The 22,807-nt window shown below is 38.3% G+C and overlaps 2 protein-coding genes across 4 annotated transcripts in view; one reads left to right on the top strand and one right to left on the bottom strand.

The window, feature by feature from the left end:
* Capr (Caprin) overlaps positions 1–21,594 on the bottom strand; it is a 220,663-nt gene extending 199,069 nt beyond the window's left edge. For 2 of the 3 annotated variants that reach the window (XM_067145617.2, XM_067145616.2), the window contains exons 1-2: positions 21,215–21,593; positions 20,496–20,738 (exon numbers count right to left, since the gene is read on the bottom strand). In XM_067145617.2, the coding sequence (XP_067001718.2) occupies positions 20,496–20,738; positions 21,215–21,325 (354 nt within the window). In that variant the 5' untranslated portion in view covers positions 21,326–21,593. Of the gene's footprint in view, positions 1–20,495; positions 20,739–21,214 lie in introns of all 3 variants that reach the window. The other variant, XM_067145615.2, reaches the window with a different exon arrangement.
* LOC137500440 (putative nuclease HARBI1) lies at positions 9,819–11,171 on the top strand. The gene is made up of 2 exons (XM_068227336.1): positions 9,819–10,119; positions 10,288–11,171. The coding sequence occupies exons 1-2, from the start codon at positions 9,819–9,821 to the stop codon at positions 11,169–11,171; spliced, it is 1,185 nt and encodes a 394-aa protein (XP_068083437.1).
* Positions 21,595–22,807: the final 1,213 nt, after the last annotated feature.

Here is a 22,807-nt window from a genome sequence, read left to right as displayed (position 1 = left end):
CTGCTGTCTTAATGGTGCTTCGAACACAAGCAGACCACCTTTCAGGACCGATCGTACCAGCTCCTTCACGCAGAAGTTGACACACACACTAGCACTCTAAGTTGGCGTAACATTATTTTTCCTAACATACACCTTCAGCTGAGACCAGATCATTTCTATGGGGTTTAAAATACAGTGATATGGAGGGAGTCGCAAAACTTCGTGTCCACATGAGGCTGCGATCTCCTCTACAGCGTACCTTTTACTGATATTGGCTGATATGATTTCCTGCAACATAAATGCCTTGATGGATACAGGTTTTGGCACGGGAATGTTATTGTACTCCATAAACATAATAATGTCCTTAATATTACTGTTCATGGAAGGAATCCTAATCACCTGCCGTGAATGGTAGCTTGCGTTGTCCATCACGATTACACATTTTCGGTCACGTGGTAGGTTTTCTGGAAGATGAGACCTAAACCAGTTTTCAAAAACTTGAGCTGTCATTTAGTCATAACTATCAGCTTTGCAGTCTCCAGTGTTTTCAGCCGACAAAAAAAGGCAATTCTCAACCCAGCCCTCACTGCCTCCAGCATGCAATACCATAATACGCTTGCCTCACGATGTTGGTGCCTTCAGTATGGAATTACAAGTTCCATCATCCCATCCTTTCTTCACAGTGTCATGAGTATCGTACCAAGTTTCATCTAGACAGACGACTCTGCACCCCTCGGAACTAAACTTCCGGAGATAGTCTATGAATTTATATTGCCAAGCTACTATTGTAGCAGATTCCATTACAATCCGTTTTTTTCCTCAGAATACGGAAACAAAAACCCAAGTTTTACCAACAGCTGTCGTAGAGTAGTTTTTTCCTACGGAAAGCCATACACATTTTTCAAATGTTTTAACAGTTCCTGTACGGTTGGTGACTTTAGAAAAGAATGTATATACCTCGCGTCTCACCAAGTCACAGCAAAAATCATCAATTTTATTAAAGATAACCCTATTATTACCACACTTTTTCGGAGTTGTAGGTCCCCTCTTTACTATTTTACTTATAGTTTTCCTGTTAAATTTCAACATTTTAGCTGTCTCAGAAATATAACCCTTGCGAACGTTGTTCTTCATAACGTATTCGTATGCGTTACATACCAGCCGTTGACTTTGCTTACTTAAAGTTTTAGTCGCCTTTTCTCCGCGGAACGACTACTACCCGGCTGAGTAACACTCGCGGGCGCAGAACCATTGCTGCTCGGCTGAATATCAATCGTGGGCACGGAACCACTGCTACCTGGCTGAGTATCACTCGCGGACACACAACCAGTACTACTCGGTCAAATATCACTGCTACTGGTGCTCGGTTGAGGATTGCTTGCGTGCACTGGCAGATTTAATTCAGGATTTTCTGATGCAATAATTTCAAGCTGCGATTCCCACGACCTCCACATTACTGCATGAAGCGAAGTGAAAACCAACACACTTCACGAATATTAATTAACGAAGCAAAGAAATAATCCAAAACTTTCAAACAGCGAACAAAGCGAGTGTGAATTGTCCGAGCCAAAAAAAGAGACTGACGTCTATTTAACAAGAGGTGCATTGGCAACAGAGCTGTAAGGATTTCTGAAGGGCAATGCGAACTTTCGTCATAAATCACCCCCCGCTAGGCCAGCGAGTGGTCAGGGAGATCAAACGTTTGCCGAACTGTTTGAATGTCGCTGGGTACGCTTTGCCCGTCTCAGCTATACTATGCACATTATTACAAGAACGATCAGGTCTACTCCCACCATCTGGCTGCCTGTCCTAAGTAACATACCACCCCCTAACCTGCGAAGGAAAGTAGCTTTGATCAGAGAATATAACAAGATCCCAGCGAACCCTGGACTACCGGTACACTCTTTGACAACTCGGACCTCAAAATCAAACGACTCCGTTTGAGACATCCACCTCTTGCCGCCGACATCAATCACATTGGGTTCAACATCACCGATTCCTGGAGGGAAGAATGGATGAAAAATGCTCCAGCTACATGCCTGGAAATGCCATGCATCGATAATACAGTTCCAGGGTTTGATCAACCTCGCAAGGTATGGTCAATGGTCAACCGACTCAGGATGGGACACGGAATATGTGGGGATTCACTTTTTAAATGGCGAATGTTGTCTTCACCGGTATGCGATTGTGGTGCACCGCGACAAACTATTAAAGACAACAGGGAGGAATGCAGCATCAGAGCCTATGGAGGTCCATATGAAGACTTGTTAGCAACCCCAAAATGTATTGAGTACATACAAGGTCTAGATGTTTGTTTGTAGTTTGGTTCATTTGTAATAATGTATTTGCATGCCATACGCTAATTAAATAAATAAATGAATAAATAAATCTGTAATTGGAGAATTAATAACTCTCTTGATGATAAATAAACAAATCAAATCCATAAATCAGACAGGTATCTGGATTAACACATATTTTACATAAAATTTATCTTAAAAATACACTTAAAATGATTAAAATTAGTATGTCATAAAAACACATTGATTTTAAGTTACTTCCTTCGAGTCTAAGTCACAATTAATTGAGCATGTATGCACACTATTAAGCAGAGTTTTAAAATAGAATGTAAAAACTTGAAAGTGAGGATGTTTTAAAGTTCCTATGATGCTTTAGATGTAACTAACCAAGGATATAAAAACATATGTTAAAAATTTTCATTTATTCATAACTGAACTGTCGAATAAGTAAAAAAAAAAAAGTGTGTCAAAACTGACAATCATGTAAGAGCGCCGATGAAAAGGCAGTCGAAGTTGAAGAACAGATGTGCTTATTTACGAATTATGTGCAGTTTGCTGAGGAGTTGGAACATCCTTCGTTGCTTGTAGTAGCTGCTATAATTTGAAAGTGACACTGTTAATATTAAAAGTTACATGACAGTACGGCCTTGGTTGTATGGAACAATGTTGTCTCAAAAGGTGGACGTTCCCATACTCCTCGCTTTCGTAATCCTACCGCTAGGAAAGCTGGAGGTGCACTCTCATATAAGTCAAACGTCAACATAGAAATGAAAGTTATAAATGTTAACACACAATTTACTTCAACAATAATCACGCACCATGTATTTTGCGTCAAAACGTCCGGCCAAGACCCCGATATAGGGCTGTTCAAAATTCTTTCATATAGTGAAGAGAAATGGTTTCCTTTTATGCAAAATAATGCCAACTCCATGTTTTTCTATGCAATAACATTTAAAATTAACCCATTTTAGGACCAATAATAGCGATGTGTATTAACCATAAAATAGGGCCCCTATAATTAGACCCCTGTGAATCATGTGACCCTGCCGCAGAGGGGATGCCTGAACGTCCCAATGAAGCAGACAACTCAACTTTAGGTGCAACCATATCGGAGGGGTATCTGTCGAGAGACCAGACTACCGAATGGTTCATCGAATGGGGGTTAGCAGTCTTTAGGAAATTGCAAAGGCAGCAGTCTAGATGATTAACTGATATGCCTTGTGATAATATTTAACATGGCTTAGCAGTGTTGATACTGCTACACAGCTGAAACCAATGGGAAACTAGAGCTGTAAATAAATCCCGGTGACAGAGTTAAATCTGGATGAGTTAAGCTACCTGAAAATTGTACGAATACAGTAGAAGTCCACTACGAGTACTGCAAATAACGAGAACTCTGTTGTAACAAGATTGTTCTGTCCTTTGAAACTTACTATATTAAACTCAGTATTATCCTTCGGTTACAGCGAGAACCCTATCACTGATGCATCCGTTATTACGAGCTATTAAGCGTGCGTTATTATTTCCATAATCAATATTTATGGACTCCAGCGATCACAATGAATGTGAATGTTCACCTTGGTGTAGTTTTCATACTATGTGCACTAGCGAGCTCACTCGCCGACATTTGAACTCTAAGGAAATGTGAAGAGTCGAGTAGTAATCCTCGTTTACTGTTCAGTAAAAATTTGAAAAGGAAAGAGAACGGGTTTCCATAATAAATGCATAATTAACCCGGCTGATAGTAGTAGTTAACTTTTTAGAAATAAAGGCTGAAGTAGAATTCCTGCGGGAATAAATTCCAGCACTTCAGTGTCTCCGAAAATCGCAAAAGTAGTTACCGTATTGAGACGTAAAGTCAATAACAATGTTTTTTAAAATAAGGCGCAGAAAGGATGACCGATGCGAGGTTGGTTTATTCAGTAAAACCTCGTTTGGACGTTTGTGCACGGGAGAAGGAAGGAGAATGTGTTAAAGTGAGAAAACAGGCTACTATTGAATACACGAATAAGAACTATCCAACAGGGATAACTTTTTTTCGACGCGAGTATATATTACGTCTTGTATGTAGGGGGACAGTGGAAGAGAAGGGCTATCTACTGTTTCTAAAGATGAGAGTATTAAAAGGAGTAAAAAAGATAAGAACAAACACGGAAATATTTTTCACTGGCGTGTATTAAATAACGACTGTGTATAAAGTGTGTAAAATACCAGACAACAAATATAAAACATTTCCACTGGGGTCCATAAAAGTATGAGCGCATTATTTGCAGATCACCCTCTTTCTAAAACAAATGTCAGTTGAAGTCTTATATTTCGGACCAGTAGGTTATTAAACATTGTTTTCCAGTCACACTCTTTGACCATGAATTATTTGGAGGTTAAACTCGGCCATGTACAAGAGGATTATTTTGACCATCTCGAATGTGTCAACACTTTGATAGAATAGTCGAAACTCGAAGGTGCAAGTTTCAACATACGCAGCACTGTTGAAAGATGTGGATGCTAGTCCTCTTCCTGGATTTTAATTTTGTCTTCATTAGTAAGCGAATATCACAACCTTTTCAGTATCTATAACTGGGCTACACAATAATATGACCTCGCTTGTCAACTCAACATGACTGTGTTCCTCATCCGTACGTAGGCTATCATGCAACCAGAGTTGTCACCTTTAGTAGGCCTACTTGATCTAGTACTTCATTGATCATTTTTAGTACGTTAGTTCTTCTTATGGAAAACTAGTACCTTTTACGGGGGTAGAGTATAAACTCTTTTACTGCAGCAAAAGAAATTGGTAAGATGTTTCAGAGCCATGTCGAAGTTTGTGAACAGATTTTTAAGACTGTGGATTTTCGTGATGCTATTTTAAGAAATCTGTCCATGGCGAACCTGGAAAATTACTAATGAGATGGCAGTTTCATCAGTATAATCCCATTACCTACATATTTCCCTATTGTAATTACAGAAAGTGTTAATGAAATTAGATAGGAAATAGTGGTTAGCTAAGTCCACAGAAACTTAAAAGCTTTTCAGTCTAGTGTGAAAATGGGAAACCATCTTCAGAGCTGCCGACAATGGGGTTCGAACCCACTATCTCCCGGATGCAAGCTCACAGCTGTACACCTCTACATGGCCAACTCGCCCGTTGTTTTTTAAAATTAAAAATCCTGTAGGCGACTACACCTTTCCAAATTTGATGAATTTTTTGAAGGCAGTGTTCTGTTTACTACATTCTTCTGCTGCAACAGAATGGTTTCTTTCTGCTGTTACTACCAATAAGCCCAAATTGAGAAACAAACTCCAATGCTGTATGTTGAATGGGCTGCTCCTGACAAAGGAGAAACTAAAACATTTGTCCCCATAATTTTCACATTTCAAAACAGTTTAATGCTTTGGCAATGTTTTCCAAGGATTAAGAGAAGAGCAAAATATGAAGATCAAAACCGGTCAGTTCTGTTCTCATTTAATAAATGTGTATTTTTGGTAAGTATATTTAGCTTTCTATAACTTACTTTCTTTATGAATAACCCTATTCCATTGTAAATAAATGATTTAGTACTTTTTTCCATAATCTGGTATCTTCTTAGGGGAAAACTTAGTACGAAAATATTTTTCCCGGTGGCAACCCTGCACGCAACAAATATTCCCTACTTTTCATTGTATGACTCAACACGGAATATATTTTTAAACTTCTGAAAGGAATACGCAATACAAGCACAAACTTGATTTCTAGGTTATTCAGCAATATCAATGAAAATCGGACAGCAAAACTGAACTCACCTAAGGCTAACAGCTTCCTTCCCGAAGGAGTAATTTACTCTGTAAAATTCAGGAATTCAAAGCCATTTCTCGTTTTCGCGCAACTGTCTCAAAGCGGCCTCCTGTGGCGAGGGCTCTAATCTGTGCTGGATATCTGTTTCTTTCACAAGAGATGACAAAGAACATTTTCAGGGCTAGGAAAAATTATCATACTACGTGGTAATAGTGAAAATCTGTGACGTGATGAATGAGGTATTTTTATATAGATTTAATATGCCCCGAATCGGGATTTCGAATTTACACCATGCTAAGCAATACATCGTTTTAATGAGGAAATCCGTAACGAGGTTTCACTGTATTTTCTCGTGACTGGTTAAATTTTGGAAAGATTATTACCTTGTAAATTTATGGGAAAAAGGTTATCATTACTGTTCTGGCGCCTGAAATATAGCTTTGAGATGCACACTTAGGTTAAGTAAGGTTAAATGACACTGTTTGAATAAGAAAATGAAATGTTTACCACAGAAGCCACTGGAGTGATACTACTCCAATTTTTCAGAATGAAATTGAACATACACGTTCATGTTGTCTCAGAATTAGAAAACTAATGAGTAAGCCGTAGTATGGAAATCTGCGAGAGCGCAAGTTTTGAACAAACTGATTGCCACTTCATGTAGATTTTAATCGGATATAATAACAATCCGCTATAGCGAGTAAATTTTTCGCCGTTGTGAATTATCGCTATAACTGACTTCTACTGTACTTTTATTTGATTCAGATCATACAGATGGGATAGGCTGTTCCTGTCTAGGTTGTGCTCTATATGTTTTTTCCACTATGTTGACATGATTATATCTCAAAGTTAGTGATGCTGCAATAAAGTTTCTCATAACTGTACTTCTTAGTGTGTCCCTTCCTTGACATAAAAATTGTGATCAAAAACTATTATGTAAGAATTGGCCAAATATTATATACCTTGACCTATGCTGCAGTCTTATATAATGTTTTTCCCTTTAAAATAAATGCATTTGTCCAATTCAAGTTATGCTTGTGAATTAAAATAGTTTTACCACAAGCAGTTATTTAGGGCATTTGTTCACCGAATGTGTGCTGGGGTTTCCAGGGGCGCCGCCAAATTTTGGCGCAGGCTCCACGCCGAGGACAATGTCTTAAAAGGAAAAGAAAGTTCCACCTGATCAATACATTTTATTTACATGTAATGCAGATAATCACATATCTAGGACCGGTTTCGACCTCTTAACAAGGTCATCCTCAGCTACATTAGAATCTTATTTGCATTTTCACCTTATGCCTCATAAAGATCTTTATGACATACTCTATTGTTTAACAATATTATTTAAAATATTTTTTATACTCTTGCTAAAAATTTTTAAAACATTACATCATAACTGAAACTGTGACAAAACAAGCTTATATCTTAATATACACATGCAATTGTAGCGGAATGAATTCGTCTTTAAGCTTATTGAGTGTAAATGTTTACCATAGGCGTTTTGCCTATTAGTTGAAATAAGCCCCATTTTACAGATGTATAGTCATATTTCAGGGGAGCTTTGTTTATATTCGTGAATGTTATAGCAATGAGCTACCAATAAAGTAACCAAAGTTGTGTGTTGATAAAATGTTATATTACATGTTCACATTAAAATATTAAAGTATGATAATGTACTTAGTAGACTAAATTGCGTGTTGACTTCAATAAAATGTTACGTATTCACATTAAAATGTTATGAAGTGTGACTAATGTACTTTGTGACACTGAAAGTCTAAAATAGCTGTTGGCCTTAGTTCTTGCATTATATTATGTTGTTACATTAAAATACTGCACAAATTTGCCTTTTACACAAAACATTAGATATTTGACACATTGTAAGATATGCTATATATGAATGTCTTTTAAGTCCAAATAGTAAGTGACAGCACTTCCTTATATTTTATAAATGCAAATTCAAATTACAAGCTTTAATATGCAATGCTTATACACTTTGTGTATGACTCAACCACTTTTTAATTGACTTGAACATATTCTGGCCTGTCTGATGTGACTGTTGTTCTGAAATTTTCTCACTCTGAATGTCGTAAATGTTGGTGGTTCCTTTCCCTTTTTATATAGTTGGCAAAATCTGTAAGTCGGAATGAATGAATTGAATTAAAAATTTTAGTTGAATATACTATAACATTCACGAATATAAACAACGCTCCCCTCAAATATGACTATACATCTGTAAAATGGGGCTTATTTCAACAAATAGGCAAAACGCCTATGATAAACATTTACACTCAATAAGCTTAAAGACGAATTTATTCCGCTACAATTGCATGTGTATATTAAGATATAAGCTTGTTTTGTCACAGTTTCAGTTATGATGTATTATTTTAAAATTTTTTAGCAAGAGTATAAAAAATATTTTAAATAATATTGTTAAACAATAGAGTATTAATATATATCTGAATATTGGTATAAATATATAATAACCTATATTCATTATGTCATAAAGATCTTTATCAGGCATAAGGTGAAAATGCAAGTAAGATTCTAATGTAGCTGAGGATGACCTTGTTAAGAGGTCGAAACCAGTCCTAGACATGTGATAATCTGCATTACATGTAAATAAAAAGTATTGATCAGGTGGAACTTTCTTTTCCTTTTATGACAATTGGAAACTATGAATACGGAAAAATGAAATTTATAAATCAAGAGGATGCGTCTTTTCCGTGGAATGAAATAACATCCTTGTAGGCTTTTAATAGTTTTTAGTACATAAATGAGTTTCTAAAGGATAGTGTTAATTCAGCTGTCTATCAGAAAATACTTTTTGCAGTATCATAAATTATACCTACATACCGTGAGCTAATTAAGGCTAAATAGGGTAATCCTTCTCAGTAGATACAAATGTGTATCAGATTGAAATAATGAACTCTTCTCTTTTTTTACTTTATTAGTGGTTTAACGTCGTACTAACACATCAAAGGGCTTTTGGCGATATAGAAAGCTGGTCTTCGTTTAAAAGAAGGTAAATGTTTATAGTGGACACAAGGTAAAGCACAATGCATACCTGCCAATCAGGAAAAATCAACAGAAATCAGGAGATACAATTGGTTAAAAGTGCTTATTCTACATGTCTTGCACAATACAGTACTATGATATATTTGTAACATTTATTGTCTAAAAGCCCGACTGTTGCTATACGAGGCTACAAGGCTAAAAATTACACGTCTCTATTCCCTCACAGGAAGCAGGTGAGTGAGATGCGGTCTCTGATAAGCCTACCGAAAATAGTACGAACTCATGCTCCACATGTGTGAATCAGTCATGCACTTAAGATGCCATTACTTAGCAAATGCATAGGTTAATACATTGCATCAAGCGCCCGTGCAATTATGTGAAGCGCAATGCTATTTGGATTAGCTGATGTACCCATGCTTCGCTACGGTATTCTCAAAAAGACTGTACTTTAAGTTTTCCCAACTGAAGTCAACATATGAAATATTTGATAACATGAAAAACAGCACATTTTCTCACTTTTAACAAACTATGGTCAATGTAATGTAATGCTATTGTTGATTAATTTTATGACCTTTCTATATTGGAGGCCTTCACATTTAAGGCCTGTTTTCACATGTAGGACTGTGCTTCGGCTGTGCTTCGACCGTGCTACGGCGCTGTCGCCTACTGTGTCTTTTCACATGTAGGACTGTGCTGCGACTGTGTTGTGGTCATGTGGTCCTTGTTCATTGCATCTGTGCTCACAGGTTGGAGACATGGATCCGAACGAAGAAGACGTAGTTATCGCCTGTGCAGCGTACATTGTTTTACAACAAAAGAAGAAGAAAAATAAGAAACGATACTGGGTTCATAAATTGTTTACAACGAGAGAAGAAGGAGAGTTTTACACAATTTTCGGTCGGCTACGAAATGACCAAGAAAACTTCGTAAAATATTTTCGAATGAGTTACTCCAAGTTTGACAATTTGCTTCAACAACTGAAACCACATCTCACGAAAAAGAATTCAAAATGGAGGAAATCCATTAGTGCAGAAGAGAGACTAGCATTAACATTACGGTAAATAATATTCATATGTACTGAAGTATTTTGATCGTACATCAGTGTACGTTTGGTGTAAATTTGCCACTTGCATGTCCACTAGCATTATACGCATATATATGCAGTTAATTAACATTGAAATGTACACTGAGTAGATATTAATATTAATTTTTACTAATTTTCCTGGTATCTCTCATCTGGAAATTCGCAGATCTCCACGAGTTTCAGTTACAGAATTTCCCCGACAGCTGTTCACTCTATAATAGTCTCCACATGTGAGGCTATTTGGGACATTTTGTCTCCACAAGAAATGCCCCAACCTACTGAGGAAATGTGGAAGAAAATATCTGAAGAATTCTATGATCTGTGGCGTTTTCCGAACTGTATAGGAGCTTTAGATGGAAAACACGTTGTTATTCAAGCGCCCCCAAGCAGCGGGTCTCTCTTTTATAACTATAAACATACTTTCTCTATCGTTCTTTTGGCATTAGTGGATGCCAAATACAGATTCATTGCTGTTGATGTAGGAGGTTATGGCAAGTCCAGTGACGGAGGACTATTCTTAAGATCAGTTTTAGGAAGATCTTTGGAAAACAAAACGTTAAATATACCAGGTCCTAAACCGTTGCCAAATTATAATGAACCTGTTGTGCCTTATGTAATACTTGGTGATGAAGCTTTCCCACTAAAAACGTATCTGATGCGTCCGTACCCCGGATCCACAGCTCGCAGTGATGAAAGGCAGGCGAATTATAATTTCCGGCAGTCGAGAACACGACGAGTAGTGGAGAATGCCTTTGGCATTGCTGTCCAGAGACATAGGGTACTCTATGGAAGACTCCATATGCACCCAGAAAATGCTGAAAAAGTAGTGTTGGCAGTCTGTGTATTACACAACTATTTACTCAGTGATCTGCCAGTAGTAAACGATTACGAAGACAACAGAATACGTTCTGAGCAATCATTGTTTACTGCGCTACCACATGTTGGGGTTCATGGAAGTTTTGAGGCTACAAGAGTCAGGGAAACGTTTCGAGAATATTTCATGAATGACAAATTAGGTCCCTAGACAAGGGACATTGTGATGGAAGGAAGGTGTGATTAATAACTGATAACACAAAGACGTACGTGTACAGTTTGCTTCATTGTATTTTATTCACTGTATTTTCAGCACAATACATGATACATATGCTCTGTTATTAAATGACACTAGTAAAAAAATAAAATGTTAATGTTATATTCTGTCCTTCATGCTAGGCTACTGGTAATGAGTTTCTTGACTCGGTATTATGGCTGGAGTACTTGTGCCAGGATCATACAAGCTGAGATGAGGGAGATTGCCATGTGCGGAAACGTGATGGGTCCTGTTTCCAGTATTCATATTAGCTAAATTATATCCCACTATATTGCTGTTTCTCTGCATTGCTTCCTTTCGAAGAATTTCTAATTCCTTGTTGTTAACAATGTTGAAAATTTCCCGTTTAATTTCTGCCTGTTCGAGTTCATTAAATTTCAGCATTGTTTCGGATATGTCGTCGAAGAACGTCATCAGTTTCCTTTTGGCTGGGTCCAACATTTGCTGAGTTGTGGTTCTGGATGAAATAAACTGATTTAACGTTGTCGCTAAATCAGATGTACGTGTAGATGACTCCTGTGATGCTGCTCTTTTACGCTTTATTGACACCGTTGATACCGCTGGGGACGGAGTAGATCGTGGTGTTGAATTATCAGCATTATTATCAGCAGACTCGTATGTGCCCTCACTTTCCTCCCGTTCTTCGTCCAAATTTGTGTGAGTTCTGAAAAATAATAATAATAATAATAATAATAATAATAATAATAATAATAATAATAATAATTGTTTGTAATTTTTACGGATAACCTAAGAAACATTTGAACTTACTCTCGCTCCTGTAGAAAAGGTTTGAGAAATTCCATTTGCATTTCAAACCTCCATCTTTTAATTTTCTTGGCAGCCTGGCCACTCACAGTTCTTCTTCTCCTGTTCAAGGCTCTTCTATAGTAAGATCTCAGCAAAGTCCATTTATTTTTGCATTCTTCAGCTGAAAATAGCGGGGAAGTACAAATTAATCACTTCAGTTTGGCCTAAACGATATCTTCCTGCACAATAACAGGCTTCTAAAAGAAACTTACCAGTGATGTTGAGTTGCACTGCAATATCCTTCCATATTTTGTCTTTTAAATGGTTGTTGTCATAGTCTCTATGCTGCAAATTATAAAGGCATTCATGTTGTTGAACTAAAATTATCACTTGTTCTTCCATTTTTAAGGAAGACAACTGCGCCACACCTATTACTGCAAACTATCACGCAATGTATCTCAACCAACGAGCACAGTACTCAGACAGCGTACTACGCACTCTATGTTATTCTGTCCTCGTTTATCTCTGGATAACGTGCGACCGAGTGCTTCCGATTACCACCGAAATAAGACGGAAGTCCGGCTTGACGACACTAGGGCGACCGTTTCTAATTTTCACATGTGGTACTGTGCTGAGACCAGGCGACGACTGTGTGGGCCGTAATCGCTCTGCTTGGCGATCCATGACAGCACGGTACCAACACGGTAGGGACACAGTCCTACATGTACAAATACTCAACTGCTGTTCAATGCAAATAGAATGCTTTATACTGTTTGGCGATTGCGGACGACACAGCACGGTCGAAGCACAGTCGCAGCACAGTCCTACATGTGAAAACAGGCCTTTAGTTTTCTTCTGTGATATTGGAGCATCTAATGAAAAAGTGAGTCGTCCTCTCTTTCACGACTCCCTCTTGTGTTATCATTCAAGCAATTGTTCCTTCATGACATTTTTCTCATTCTTATAATCATCTTCACAATTTAGTCACCATCAATATTATTATAGTTGGTACAGTAAAACTGATTAAGACATAACTAATCGGAAATTGTATTCTCCATAACTTTTGTTATGTACTACTTTTCAACATCACCAATAAGATATGTAATTAAAAATTACATTTTTGGCACCTTCCCCTAAACCACCACTTCAAACAGGGTGAATAAAACTATTTATAGCGTAGACTGTAGTTCCTTATTCCCCAACTTAACATAAAATCCTGTTCACCCATTTTCTCATACCTCGGCACTGATATGGACTTGCCAACAAAAATCCAAATTCATTAGTACTTATCATAGCCGGTACGGTAAAAATGTATAAGACATAAACGATAGGATATTTAATAATATATAACTTTAGTTACGTAGTATTTATCGATAAGGCCAAAAATAACAAATATTTGAGAATTAAGTTTTAGGCCTCCCCCTAAACTACCATTTCACTCAGTGCGAATAAAATTATTCATGGCCTAGATTGTAGCGTCTTATTCGCGACGTTGTACACTGATTTTCATTAAATTCTCTTCAGCCGTTTTCTCGTGATGTGCATACATACAGAAATTACGGAAAATTAAAACATACATTTTGCCTTGTTACTGTGGTCACGACCGGTATGGAAATATTCTTTTTAAACTCTGTGCAATGTACAGACAAAACTGTTATTTTATCTATACTGAGTTTAATTAAAATTAGTCACAATTTTCTCCAAATCTCTAGAAAAGTCACTAGTCGTTATCATCAAAATTCTGTCACTAAATTACTAAGAAAGACTCCATATCCAGCAACTGTCTCTAGACTCTACTAGACTGATGTGACGAACACGAACATAGCACGCGAGAACGAGAGATTGACAATTGATTCGTTGGCTGATGACGCGTAATTAGCGTAGAAACTAGTACCAATCGTCTTTAACGTTATGTGATATATACTCACATCAATAAACATTCATGGCATTGAAAAGGTGGACCTTTAACATTTTCATTTTACTGGAATCCCAGTTCAATACGGAACAAAATGAAGTTTCTAACTTTCAAAATCGATATACACGTCGTGATATACCGGTTTCAATAAACATCACACATTCGCGCACATTTCTAGCATTAATAAACATCGATATTTTGTTTGAAAACGGCCAATGAGCAAAGGACTTAAGGCCACTAGCGTAAAAAAGCTGAAATGGCGGGATTTGAAAACAAATGTTAGAAGTACACCAAAAAATAAACTAAAATCAGGAGAAATAATAAAATAATCGGGAGGTGGGAAGAACTGTTGAAAACTGGAAGTCTCCAGCCTAATTCGAGAAAGTTGGCAGGTATGACAATGGAACGTCACTGTTCCATTCCCTGAAAAATGTGTTTGCTCTCTCACTTCAATGCGACAGATGATTGCTACGTAAGCTCCCGGCAGTTAGGTCACGCCAGCCTGGCTGCACTGGGCTAGCCTCATCGGGACTAGGGTTGGGCACTATGTCCCTGTTTTGGCACACAGTTATGTTCCGCTCTTCCAGAACACCGAGTGTCAATTGTTCGGAAACATTCTCAAGCGAGACGGAGACACTGACTCGCTGTCCCGTCAGAAGCGGCACTATGCACTGCCCTTCGCCTACTAGCTGAACTGTGCAGTGGGCACACGGGACTGTAACTGCGCAATGTAGAGAGAACTTCGAGAGGCAACATTACATGCTCCGTGCCAGCGGAAATGTGCCTGTACGGAACATGCTGTGTGGTGTGTGCCTGTGTGTAGTTATGGCCATGTCCAGCATAAAGCTGCACGGAACGTGAACGAACAGTCGGAACACTGAAATTCGCGCCCAATAATCATGTTTAAAGGCTGCTCTTAGGTTAAGATTTTTCCGGTCAATATGAAATACACATAACACTGTTACAATGGCAGTGCAGGTGTTTAAAAGTAACTAATTCAAGAATATTTTCACAAGTTGAATGTATTGGCCTGTATTGTGAGTAATTAGGGCCAGGATAAAACTTCACGGCACGTGAGAAACCAGTCGGAACTCTAAATGAAATACTCACCCAAAAATTCATGCCTAAATTTTCTTTTTAGCTTAAGAATGTTTTCATTATTTCTGAAATACACCTGTCACGATTACACTGGCAGTACAGGTGTTTACAAATGTCACAATGTTGTTTTCACCAACTAAAAGTATACTCCCACAGTTGAAGAAACATTCGTCAGTGCTCTATTCACGTACACAATATGCAAGCGGAACACGAAAATAAAAACCGTGGGATGTTTAAGTTTGTAATGTCTTGTCATTGTGCCGGTTGAAGGTCCCTTTGCAGACAAAATAGAACATAAATTGCATTTCACTCTGTACAGTTTTCTTCTAGTAAAAAAGTCCTGAACAGGACTCCCATGCGACATTATGCAAAGTTTACAGTCTTTCGTACGGTTTAATTACTTTCATGCTGTTATGCTCTTTGCACTTTGAATTCCTTCCCTCTCAACTTTCATTTACTTTCTTTAATATCTCGAAAATTTCCCTCAACACTTTCTCGGGGATTGACGTTAAAAATTAATTTGGACTTTAAAGAAATTTTAAGCCCAAGAAAAATATAGGCCATCACTTTGGAATTAGAAATATAACTGGATGAAAACGTATTTTCGTGCTGTTATGCTCTCTGCACTTCGAATTCCTTCCCTCTCAACTTCCATTTACTTTCCTTAATATCTCGAAAATTTCCCTCGACACTTTCTTGGGAATTGACGTTAAAAATTAATTTGGACTTGAAGGAAACTTTTAAGCCCAAGAAAAACATAGGTCATCGCTTTGGAATTAAAGATATAATTGGATGAAATAATGTTTACACTCCAGCACAGGGCGGCACACAGCCTGTAGCGACAAACACAGCCAAGGCCAACTAATCCATCTAGTGCGGCCTTCACACAGCATGTTCGGTACAGGCACATTCCAGCTGACGCGGAGCATGTCATGTTGCCTCTCGGAAGTTCTCTCTACGACGCAGTTACAGTCCTGTGTCCCGACACTCTGTACCAAAACACACCGCCTCAAGCTCCTAATGTTGCGGAACAACTGAACGTTCCGGTCTCCCCAACCCTAATCGGGAGGCCAGCAGAGCACCTTTGCTATGGAGCAAAAAGCTGCTCCAACACAACCAAACATACCCAGAAGAACCAATGGTGTACAGAAGTGCTACTTTCTCCAGGGAGGAAAGTCAACTCTAAAATTCCAGGAATCAGCAACTGTGTTGCAGAAAGATCAGCCTTGTAGGTGGGTAGCATGCACATCTGTGCCGTCAATAAGCCCTCCTAAGAGATAACCAGGTCAGTTTGTCTTCCTGACAATTCATCACGATACATGTGAGAGTTGCTATTAACGCATTATTTTCCAATTTTATCCAAAATATATTGAAGCATGCTGTCAATGATTAGTCAAAATATGCCCTGTTAATAGAAACCTACCCCAAATACCCAGTTACATAAGCAATGAAATATTCATGATTATCCGAAGAAGGGAAGTAAATGGTTTAATCATTTACTGAATCTGCCACTTACCAAGTTCCATAAAAAATGTGACAATTCAAACTGTAGGTCCTAATGTATAACCATGAGAAGAAATAGTCCTCTTTCTCAATTCCAAATTTTCATAATCTTAAGAGGTCATGTGCATAAACGGCCATTTTTTTTTCTTCTTTTTTTTCTTCAGAATAGGCAACTGCTTTAAGCAAGTTTCACTGTATTAGAAAATGCAGTGAAATAGTGCATCCTTACTTTTGATCAACAAATTTCTGTGGATCTGCATTTTAATACCTTAAACTATAGACTATTAAAATCTGCGTGTTCTGACAGCTCGCAGCACGTGACGCCAAGCAAACAAGTGGGAGTGCAGCGTTGCTACATAATCCGGCTCCAGTTACAACGGGTATGATGCGCAAAGGTATCACCCAAATATCACTATAAAATTTGTCACAAATGGAACATAATAATTGCTTTTACACATATAAAGTGAAAAATCCCTGGCAAATTAAGAAATACCGTCGTTATTTGAGAAATATGAAAACATACTTAAGGCTTGTAGACAGGACTGGTTTATGTCGTACTATGCTGCTGGTGCCGTCTTTTGTCACTTTCTTCGGGTCCAGGGCTAGCACCGTGGAATGGGAGGGCTATGTATGTGGATTCTCATTATCTTTGTCCATTCGCTGCTGGTGCCGTCTTTTGTTACTTTATTCAGGTCCAGGGCTAGCACCGTGGAATGGGAGTGCTATGTCTGTAGATTCTCATTATCTTTGGCCAGTACAAGCAGCAAAATGGAGGTCAAAAGAAAAATAGCATGATCCCTGGGCCAATAAATATTTTTATTTCTGTTCGAACGAAAGTAGCTCGATCCCTGGACCAATAAATCACTAGTCCACTGAATTTTTCTTATGTACATTGGCCATATCATTTTGTCGCCTATTAAATATTGCATATCGCGATACAATTCATGAAATGATGTCATTAACAAGTGAAGAATGAAACGAAAGCAAAGAACTTCAGTGAACACAGATATCACACACGAAATTGTTCAAAGTGTAAGACAAAAGACATACGTGTGTCACTGTGAGCGCAACACCAAATGTACTTGCAAAGTAGTAAAGTACGTATTAATATTCTCCAAAAAACATATATTTCTTAATTTGCCAGGGATTTTTCACTTGATATGTGTAAAAGTAATTATTATGTTCCATTTGTGACAAATTTTATAGTGATATTTAGGTGATACCAATGCGCACTATACCCGTTACAACTACAATGAAAGCCTCTCGCTCTGTGCTAGCCGTTGCAGAAAATAATATCCTTATATGGGGATCATGAAAGCGTTAGAATAACAAATATCACTCCTACTATTCCAAGGTGGCTCAGCAATAATTTTATCAGCTCAAATATCGTAAGATATATTTCCCCTCCACAGGCTTTTGTCAGTCTATTTCCAGATGACTGATTTCATTTTTAGGTACATTTCAACAGTAGAATGGAACTTTGACTGGCCTGCTCAACATTCTGGGTTCAAATCCGGGTGAGGATAGGAGATATACCTAAGAGTATTTTGTATACTTAAAGAAGGGAATAGTTCCGACCCTGCCATAAGCGTTGACACAATTTAAGATACCAGCTAGTCGTTTCGAGCGCCTTTAAACTTTTGGAACCTCTTTTTACTGAAACCCGAAGCAAAAACAAAATCTTAGGTATTCTAACCACAGTTCGTGATCCTTAATTTCAAACATTTCACGTTTTGTCCAAAATTCCAAAAATTGAAGCCCATCCACTTTAATGAGAAGGAAACTAAGAAGAATGTATCATTATTATTTTAAGAATCCAAAAAATAATAAACAATATAATTTTGAAGGGTGCTGGTAACACCTGTTGTACTTCAATTCAAATATTAACTTTTCAAAGCATTTTCCAATTTTGCTGAGTTAATACTAGAACTGGAAAAATTGCATTACCAATTTTCGAGAAAAATCTGAAATTACATTTTATGAGTAATGTAAAGGCATAATGACTTCATACAGAACTTGTTCGAAGGCAAGGTGATGGAAAAGACAGGCAGATAGAAACCACGGAAGACCATTGAAAAGGTAGATGACATGATGGGATGCCAAGGTTATGGAGAGATGAAGGATTGCAGCGACAAGGCAAAGCCTTTAGATAATGATGATACTATGTAAAATGTACACTGCACTAAAATGCTAGCCTTGATAATAAGACACAGTCTATACTTCTAGGGGCGGGGCGGTTGGACCCTGGCAGGCGTATTAAACACATCTCTAGTCCAGAATCATTTCTAGATTAGAATAGCAGCATTAAAACAAACACATTATGTAATAATATTCTATATTTCTACCAGGAACATCACTGGGCTGGTCTGGTTCTTGCTGTGCGGGTGGTTAGGATAGGACCTAGAGAAGACCAGTCACATAGGGACAAGCTACGCCCCCCATGTATACTTGTGCTTTTATTGTGCAGGGGTTTGTGAACAGAATCTCATAATTGACGGGAATGACGTCATGTGCCACTTTACGTTGGCCAATAGGAATGCAAGTAGCTACTTTAGCAATGAAAATGGCGTGTAATGCTATTCATTAGGCTATAAAAGTAAATGTACATTTGGGGGCAGGATGGTTGGTTCCTGGACATCGCAATGAAAACATCTCTCCTCTGAGACACATTACATTCATCAATTTCCACTTATAACGTTAGAAAAATCTTGTGACAAGGTGTCAATTTTTACCGCTGGAAGACCTATGCTTACGGCTACCATTCTCAACCACCCCCTTCTGGTTTATTTGCTTTAGCAAATATTACATATGAGCGCTTAGGGAGACGAAGAATACTAGTAAGTAAGGGTTTAATGAATTTTATGCCTTCAATGGCTATATGATGGTTTCTTCTTAGTTCTTCTAATATGGCTGCGCCCCCTTCTTTAAACTTAATAGGAAGGAAAAAGGCAGAAATATGGTTAAGACTTTTACATACCATGATCAGGGATGTGACCACATTAGCAGTACCACACGGCTTCCTTCTCAAGATATGTAGCAACGTTCATAACCCAAACAAAGAGTGCCAGTGTTTACTATGTGGGAGATATGTGATGAAATGTAAAACTTAAGATCACTATTGAAGTTCTGCACTAATGAGGAGTAAAGACTCAACATTCTGCACATCATGTGCTTTTTTTCATATTACTATTAGATGAGTTGTAAATATTATCATGTGCTTTTTTCATATTACTATTAGATGAGTTGTAAATATCATGGCCACAGGCTGGAATAAAGTTGTTAAGTAAGCCAATTCAGGAAAGAGGAAGTAGCAGGATTATTGCCGTGGACAAGACGATTGGTCTAGACGGTTAGGATTCTTGCCGTGGACAAGACCCTTGGTCTGGACATTTAGAATTCTTGCCGTGGACAAGACCATTGGTCTGGATGGTTAGAAGCCGCGAAGTGGCCTTGGCACCTAGTTTCGTGAGGAAACAATTGGTCTGGATGGTTAGAATTCTTGCCATGGACAAGACCATTGGTCTGGAAGGTTAGAAGCCGCGAAGCGACCTTAGGCACCTAGTTTTGTGAGGAAACACGATTGGTCTTACTTGGAATACCTTGTAGAGGACAGATGTGTTCATTGCGATGTCTAGGAAGCCACCATACCGCCCCCAGAAGTACATTTACTTTTATAACCTAATAACAGCAGTAGCCGCCATCGGCTATGGCTAGAGTAACTACTCGCATTCTTATTGGTCAACATGAATGGAATGAGACGTCATTGCCATCAATGCTGATAGATACATTGTGTTACCAACCCTGGCTGAATAAAAGCACAAAAAAACACCATATAAAGGAAACAATGTGAAATACACAACAGCAGTAATTTAATTGCTACTTTACTACTTCACATGAACCCAAATGTTAATCCTAATTTATAAATTCAAAATGTACTCACTCCATAAAAATAAAGATTAATGGATTCAGATATGTCTCCAGAGTTTAATTCTCACCTGCACCATTAGGATTTCCTTGACTTTAGCCATCTCTTGTTGAGCTCGTTCTTGTGCCTCTTTCCTTGCCTGCTTTTTATGCTGTTTAGCAGCATCAGCTGCAATGCCATTAAACTGTTTGCATAATTCACGGGCGAAATCGAGAGTCTGCAATACCTCTTCATATTTTGACACTGCATTTAACTGATCACTATTCAGTTCCTTCCCATCCTTCTGCAATTCACGATACGACTCGATCTTTCGCTAAAAGAAAAGAGAATGTCATATGAAATCAACTGAAATATTTATAGCTATCATATAAAACAATCGCTAAAATTGCACGATGCCGTAACACACTTAGCTCTTCTGGTTACGTATCACTACCCAGATCTACTTCAACTCCAACGTAATTAGCTTTAAGAAGGATCTCTAATTTGACGTACAAGGCGAGACAGTATTCCTTTCAAGAGAAACAACGGCCATGTTTCAAATATGCCATAAAACACGGTTGTCGGGAACAATAACGCAACTGCGACTAACACAACCAAAATTAAAGATTAAACTATTAAGTGAAACACACAAGAGCACAGTAAGGCTCAGGAAATAACAATTAGAAGCGATTAATAATCGAGACCACATGGTAAAATCAGACATGGCGACTTCATGTAAAATCGAAATGTCAGTTACTATTCGACACTGTAGTGCAAGTAGCACAGAGATATGATTTATTTGTATCTTACCTTCCTCTTCTCCAAATTTCGTATTTTGTGCTCAATAATTACGATAGCTTGTCTAATAGGATCAACAGCCTCCGTAGAGGCTTGTTTTTCTAGTTTAGCGGCAGAAGGCATCCTTCACGGGCAACAACTCGGCTGAAGTGATAGTTACTTGCTTTTACCAGTAGAGGCCCTCACTCGAAACAAAGACTCAGCATAATGCGCGATATTGCGACATACAGTATTCAATTCTCTAATGCTATAGCATGAATATTATAGGTTATCTGAACAAATTATCGTGCCAATAGTTTTCAATGCTTGTATCTAATAAACTGTAACCTTAGAAGTACTTTTCTACAACAGCGTTTTCATTCAAACCTTCCTCCTTAATATCCTGTTCATCACCTTCCTTAGACAGAGGAAACGAACATGGTAACCAACATTAGAAACATTTTTTCGCAACCGTTCGTCTCATGTTTTCTTCTAACACCGATTGAGCCTCAGTAAATTTCTCTGTTCAGAGTTCGCTTTCACGTAATTTATCTTCAGTTAATCTATTCTTTCAGACAAACTGCGTATCGATTGTAATTTGCCACTGAACATCTCATGAGGGAAGAAAAGTATTATATATATATTACTTTACAGCAATCTAGAGAAATACTACGTTTGTGACACTGACTGTCATATTAGAATTGGCCCTCAGTTGTTATTTGAGTAGGTTATTCTTCGAGCGTGGGCGTTAACCAAAGGTGGCTTGGATCGTATTTCATTCTATGATCAGGTCCTAACCAGTTCAAATAATATACAGAGGATATGCTAGAAGAGACCTGTCAGTGTTGTTTTTTTAGCCCTCAGTGTGTGTGGGACCGTGTGTTGGCAACCACAGATCCCCTAGCTGAGTTTGGCATTGCTTCCACTTGTATCAGGCTCTTCACTTTCAACTTTGCTGTCTGACCTCCCTTGCTCAACTCTTGTACTTTTCCGATGCACCCCTCCCCCCTGTGGGTGGGGGTGGTAGAATAACACCGACGGTATCCCCTGCCTGTCGTAAGAGGCGACTAAAAGGGGCCCCAGGAGCTCTGAACTTTGGAGCGTGGGCTGGCGACCCCGGGGCTCTCAGCTGAGTCATGGCATTGCTTCCACTCACTTGTGCCAGGCTCCTCACTTTCATCTATCCTATCCGACCTCCCGTGGTCAACTCTTGTTCTTTTCTGACCCCGATGCTATTAGGTTTGCAATGGCTAGGGAGTCTTTCATTTTCATGCCCTTCATGGCACTTGCCTATCTTTGGCCGATACCTTCATCTTTTGAAGTGTCGGATCCCTTCCATTTTTCTCTCTGATTAATGTTATATAGAGGATGATTGCCTAGTTGTACTTCCTCTTAAAACAGTGATCACCACTACCACTACACTCCCCCTCCCTGACGGTAAAAGGTTTGTGAGGCCTAGGAAGTCTTTCATTTTCATGACCTATATGGCCCTTCACTTTCCTTTTTACCGATAAGTGTCGGACCTCGATAATTTTCCTTCTTATAAGTGTGAACTTGCAGAGGATGATTGGCTAGTTGTACTTCCTTTTAAAACAGTAATCACCACCATAATCATGTTCAAGTTCA

Source organism: Anabrus simplex, chromosome 4, assembly GCF_040414725.1.
Source record: "Anabrus simplex isolate iqAnaSimp1 chromosome 4, ASM4041472v1, whole genome shotgun sequence".
In the NCBI taxonomy this organism is placed as follows: Eukaryota; Metazoa; Arthropoda; class Insecta; order Orthoptera; family Tettigoniidae; genus Anabrus; species Anabrus simplex.
The sequence above is the reverse complement of the archived record's forward strand: the minus strand, read 5'-3'. Positions and strand labels throughout refer to the sequence as shown.

Bases quoted from the DNA above. Each gene is read 5' to 3' on its own strand.
- LOC137500440 (XM_068227336.1), top strand. From the start codon at position 9,819: ATGGATCCGAACGAAGAAGACGTAGTTATCGCCTGTGCAGCGTACATT. The intron at 10,120-10,287 runs GGTAAATAATAT...ACTAATTTTCCT, and splicing joins GAGACTAGCATTAACATTAC to GGTATCTCTCATCTGGAAAT.